Raw genomic sequence first — 5536 nt, forward strand, 5'->3', positions numbered from 1 at the left:
AAATATTTATTTTAAATTAATGTATTAGTTAATTTTTGAAATTTTTTTAAAAATACAGCAAATCCAAAAATCAAAATCTAAATCTAAAAACCAAAAACCAAAAACCAAAAGCTGAAAACCAAAAACCAAAATCTAAAAACCAAAAGCTAAAATCTAAAAACCAAAAAGTAAAACTAAAAACTATATGAGTCAATCATCACCTATATACTTCTCATTAAACTAACTATTAAATTAATTAACAATTTACAATTATTATTTTTCTTTCTTTCCTTAAATAAAAGCTACACAATTACTAAGAGTGAATAAAATATATATTTGACAATTAATGATTTTAATAATCAATATTTGATAACAGTTTACATATCTTCCATTATTTTTAATGTTATCTTATTAAAATAAATTAAACAATCATATAACCATATAATAAAAATTTAGATTTTTCGTTTATATTATAATAACCATAATGGCTAGTATGGTAGAAAGGATCGTTATATTTTTAATTTTTTAAAACGACTATAAATTATAAAAACTGTTAAAAGTCTCACATTGAAAATTTTATGATCTATAGTTTAAATTTTTTTGTTATAATAAAATACAATGATAAAAACAAAATATGAGTAATATCACATTTAATAGATATTCAGTATATATATATATGTGTGTGTGTATGGCCTATGACATGATATACTTGTGGTTGAACGGGCAAAATTAGTATTCAACAATTATTAGAATACATTTCATTCCGTTCATGTGCGCAAGTAATCACCTAGATATATTAATCACTAAATTTTAGATACGTAACAATTACAGCTAAATATATTGTAAATATGTGTGTGGCCATTTGATTTTTGTAGTCTTATATGTATTAGAAGCCCAAATAATATAACTTTTAATAATTGTAAAAATTTATGATGTAAAAGTAAATTATATTCTACGTTATTATAATTATGTAACACAAATAATTTTTAAGATATCTCATCATGCGCAAGACGCATGTCACTACCTAGTAATTGAGTATTGTAGGTACTTATTCATGTTTTAAATACCTATTTTGAATACTAATCCAGTTTTTCAAGCCATATTTTGGGGTGTTTTGGAGGTATTCAGATTCGCGTGGTTAATAACATTTTGGGTTTATGTATATTATATAACATCCTGCATAATCTATTCGGACATTTTGACAGCCTGATTCGAATATTGATTTAGGTTTTGGGTTTGGGTATTACAGAATATTTACTTACATAAAATATAATCAATGAATATAGTAAATTTTCATTTATCAAATATTTATTATTTTCTTAATGTTAATTATATATTTGATGTTTTATTCAATTATAAACATATGTTCTTTTATTTGAAATACAACTTATTTTCATTCATATTTAACTTTTTTGGATATGATAAAAGGAGTGAATTAACCATCCTCTTTGATTTAAAAACATAAACAACACTAACACAATAAAGCTATCACAACAAAGTTGGAAAACTGAGAAATAGTCACATAAAATGGTGACACTGAGAAGTAGCTCTCACGAACGAGAAAAACCGAGATAATCTTCTGGCCCGTACACACCACTACGTAAGATGGTAAACTGGTGAGTAAACTAAAACTGTTACTTGGTAATAAAACTAAGAAGGCATCTCCTTTCAAAGCAAGGAGAAATGGTGATAAACGATATTTCTTGACAGAGAAGGATGGTGAAATCGAAACTACTTTTTTGACAGAGAAGGATGGTGAAATCGAAACTTGACCCGGTGAATCTACCGGTAGATTTATCCCACAAAGGAAATATAGCAATAGGCAGCACGAAAAGATCCGGATAAACCCACTAGAAATCTCTGAGCAACTTGCCCAAGCATCCAAAACCAATAAAGCCATAAACGCATTTGTTCTAATGACTCTGGATTCGAATAATAACACAAATCGATACATTTTTGTTCCCTCATTTTCTTACTAATTTAACATGAAAAACCGTTGGCATAAACTCGAATCGATCTAACCGAGCACTGGCAGGACAGATTAAAGCTATTCCACAGAGAAGATGACAATGCCGTGGAATCATCAAATGTCCAAAGGCTAAATATAATTCCATTTCATCGTAAAACACCAAATCCAAAAGAACGTACAAAATTTTCATGGTCTTGTTGGGTTCTCATGTTTTGCTTATAGACTTCCTGAACACCTGACGTCCAAAGTTCACCCTTTAAAATCTTCACAAGTCAAAAGTTGCGTCTTTAAACTACTTCACAGTTATGAGAGCTTCAAGATTCTTCTGGACCACCCACCCTTGTGGATAAGGGACATCCAAGGCATCCAAGTGAAGATGCCAGTTCAGTATCCTCGAGCAAGCTGGTGGAACACCTTCCATGTCGCTTTCATCTGCCACCACCTGCTCTATAAATGTTGTCTCCTGCTTGGAAACACAACATGTCATGTTGTATAAGAAGATTATAAAGAGGTTTTGACTGAGAAAAATCCACAGATAAAAGGAAAAAAACTCATACTTGGAAACCTTCCTTCACGGTGTCTAGCTGGCGAGTTGGATGTGAAAAGGGACGTCGCCATCTTTTGGGGTCCCAGAGTATAGTGCTGTTGAAAGCAAATCCAGACATATCAACATGGAACCTGCGTAGTCTTTTGCTCTTCTCATTAGTGTGCCATCCAATTACTTGACTTCCGTTGCATACTGGACCTTCAAGAATTGCCTTGTTCTTGCTTGGCGCTAGCATTGCGACAGGCCAAGTTCCAAATCGTCTACACAGAACAAAAAGAAATATATAAGTATGATAGATGAAAATGGGGGGAAACATACTTCAGAAGAAGTTTCACTTTGGAGTTTGGATATGAAGCCGTCAGCATTTACACTCAATTGAAAAAGGGAATGCTCAGATGACCAACAAGACCAGGTAGGCAGATAAGTTCAACAAAACCCTTTTCCACTAACAAGAAAGCACATGAAAGAGCAAGTAACAAAGCAGAGAAACGTAAGAATTGCAGTGTGCTACTGCAATTGAGTGTCAAACCATTGCACTAACAACACTAGAATCACTGAGACTGCACAATAAGATGAAGATGATAGAGGTCTGCTCAACTAACAACTCAAAACTGAAGCAACACTAGAATCACTGAGACTGCACAATGATGAAGACAATATAGTTCTGCACAACCAGCAACGATCTAATATCTCTATTCCCCACAAACCACTAGGTCGAATCTATGAAACATTACATCCACTACCACAAATCAAAAGCAAAGATCCACACTTTTTGCCTCACCTTATGTGTCTCAAGCTCTGAAACAGCTCAAGCGAGTAGATATTATCATCATCAGCAAAGTAAACAACACCATCGAGCTTATGCAACTCGATATGTTCCAACGCAGTGTTCCTCTGGTGAACACCTCTATCCTTAATACTCGTCGTGTTCCTCTTGCAAACCAAGTGCCTATACATCACCCCAGTCTTCCTCAGAATCTCCGAGGTCTCAAACGACGCCGCATTCCCCTCCACCACTATCCACAGCACAGGAGGCTCCACTAGCCTCAGCGTCTGAGCAACTCTGTTCAAGTAATACGCCTGCATCGCTCGGTTGTACGTTGGCGTCACCACGATTACAAGCTTCCTCGGCGCAAAATCCTCCTCCTTCTTATTCTTCGATTCCGCCGAGAAGCTTACTCCGTCCACGGCTACCTCTTCCCGTCGTTTCAACGATTCTTCGACGTTCGGCGGTTTGATCTCGAAATTGAACCGATCGGTGCCGTTCACGTCATCGATTTGACCGTACGGTGTCATACCTAATACGAATCCGATGAGGAAGAAAGCGAGGAATTGGTAAAACGGTCGTCGCCATGGACCTCTGCGGGAGGCTTTGGGATCAGAGGAGGAGCTGTGTTTGCCGCTGCTCTTCTGAGAGGGGGATGATGACGTGGAGGAGGGGGAGAACGGTGCGCCTCCGTTCTCGTAATGACGATCGTGGTACACCGGCGAGAGAGTTCGCCGGATTGAAGCCATCTCAGATTATGCTAAACATTGATAAGCAATTTCCAGAGATTCAGAGCACCGATTCGAAGGAACTGAAGCTCAGTCAAGGTCGTGGATTTTAACTCTTTAAGTCGCCGATTCCGATCCGTCGCCGCCGAGATCTAGAAGAGAGCTGGAGGGGAAGTTGCGGAGAGAGAGAGAGAGAGAGAGAGAGAGAGAGAGAGAGCTACTACGCTGGTTCGTGGGACACGTGGCCAAGTTGTCGATCGGAGAGGGACGAACACTCTGTTAATCATTTAATTATTTGTTTTATTCTTTTGTCTTCTTTCGTTTTTTTGTCATTTGATTCTAGTATCATGAAATGAACAACCGGGCACTGTTGAAGAAATAAGTTTTTGAAACTGAGATTTATATTTCTCGTCTCTTTAAGTTCTTACATAGTCTCAATACAAATTTATATAGTAAATCATGAAAACCCTAGTTTATCATCGACGTACCTTCATCCTTCTTCTTCTAGCGATCCAAGGGCCTCAAACGGGTTGTATAGTTTAGGACCACCACGCGGTTCCGTACTGTACGTCGCTATCTATTTTCCTCTTCTTTTCTCTTCTCGAACTTTGTCTATGTCGTCACATGACTTAGCCGTTGCAGCTTGTTGACCAGTCATGATTTGAATCTTCTTGGTTTGCGCTTGAATTGGCTTCGCAGGCCCAATCGTCTTCTGACTTGAAACTGTAGCGTTTTGATCTTGAGACTGAGACTTGGCACTTGCGTTGATACTCAAACTATGCGTGGGAGGAAGGTCCACGCCTAGTTTGAATCTCAAGTCTTGAAATGCAGCGGTCGGAAGAGATTTCGTAAAGATATCTACCAATTGGAGGCGAGCCGGGATGTGTCTGACCACCAATGATCCCAAGGCGACCCGTTCTCTAACATAATGAAAATCGGTTTCAAAATGCTTTGTTCTTTTGTGAAAGGCTGGATTAGCTGTCAAGTAGATGGATGAGAGATTGTCTCTAAACAATTCAGGAGTGACCAGAAGAGAGATTCCCAACTCCTTGAGAAGAATGCTCATCCATGCTAGCTCAGAAGCGGTTTCAGACAATGACCTATATTCTGCCTCCGTTGAGCTTTTAGAGAGTGTAGGTTGCTTCTTCGAGGACCAAGATATGAGATTCTGACCAAGAAAAGTGCAAAACCCACCTGTTGATCTTCTGGTGGACTGACATCCAGCCCAGTCACTGTCGCTGTAAGCCCTCAAAGTGCAATCTGTGTCGTGAAGAAACAAAAGCCCCATCGACACGGTACCTTTCACATAGCGCATAATCCTTTTGAGATTTGAAAAATCTGAGACAGATGGAGCGTGCATCTTCTGGCAAACATAATTTACCGCGAACTGAATGTCTGGTCTAGTCAGGGTAAGGTATTGAAGTTTGCCAGCCAAGCTTCTGAAGTAATGAGGATTTGAGAAGAGAGTATCTTGGTTCGGTACATTGTTCAACTGCAGCGGAATGTGAGAGACAAGGTTTCACTTCTTAGATTTAGGTTAGGTCAAG

The 5536-nt window shown here is 37.9% G+C and overlaps 1 protein-coding gene across 1 annotated transcript; it reads right to left on the minus strand.

Annotated features, from left to right (window-relative positions):
• Nucleotides 1-2008: 2008 nt before the first annotated feature.
• LOC106320803 (probable beta-1,4-xylosyltransferase IRX9H) lies at nt 2009-4330 on the minus strand. The gene is made up of 3 exons (XM_013759156.1): nt 3277-4330; nt 2506-2755; nt 2009-2411 (listed from the first exon to the last, which is right to left on the minus strand). Exons 1-3 carry the CDS (start codon nt 4008-4010, stop codon nt 2241-2243), a joined length of 1155 nt encoding a protein of 384 aa, XP_013614610.1. The 5' UTR covers nt 4011-4330; the 3' UTR covers nt 2009-2240.
• Nucleotides 4331-5536: the final 1206 nt, after the last annotated feature.

Source organism: Brassica oleracea, unplaced genomic scaffold, assembly GCF_000695525.1.
Source record: "Brassica oleracea var. oleracea cultivar TO1000 unplaced genomic scaffold, BOL UnpScaffold01073, whole genome shotgun sequence".
NCBI lineage: Eukaryota > Viridiplantae > Streptophyta > Magnoliopsida > Brassicales > Brassicaceae > Brassica > Brassica oleracea.

Bases quoted from the DNA above. Each gene is read 5' to 3' on its own strand.
- LOC106320803 (XM_013759156.1), bottom strand. From the start codon at position 4,010: ATGGCTTCAATCCGGCGAACTCTCTCGCCGGTGTACCACGATCGTCAT. The intron at 2,756-3,276 runs GTGAGGCAAAAA...TGTTCTGTGTAG, and splicing joins CAGAGCTTGAGACACATAAG to ACGATTTGGAACTTGGCCTG. The intron at 2,412-2,505 runs GTATGAGTTTTT...GTTTCCAAGCAG, and splicing joins CCGTGAAGGAAGGTTTCCAA to GAGACAACATTTATAGAGCA.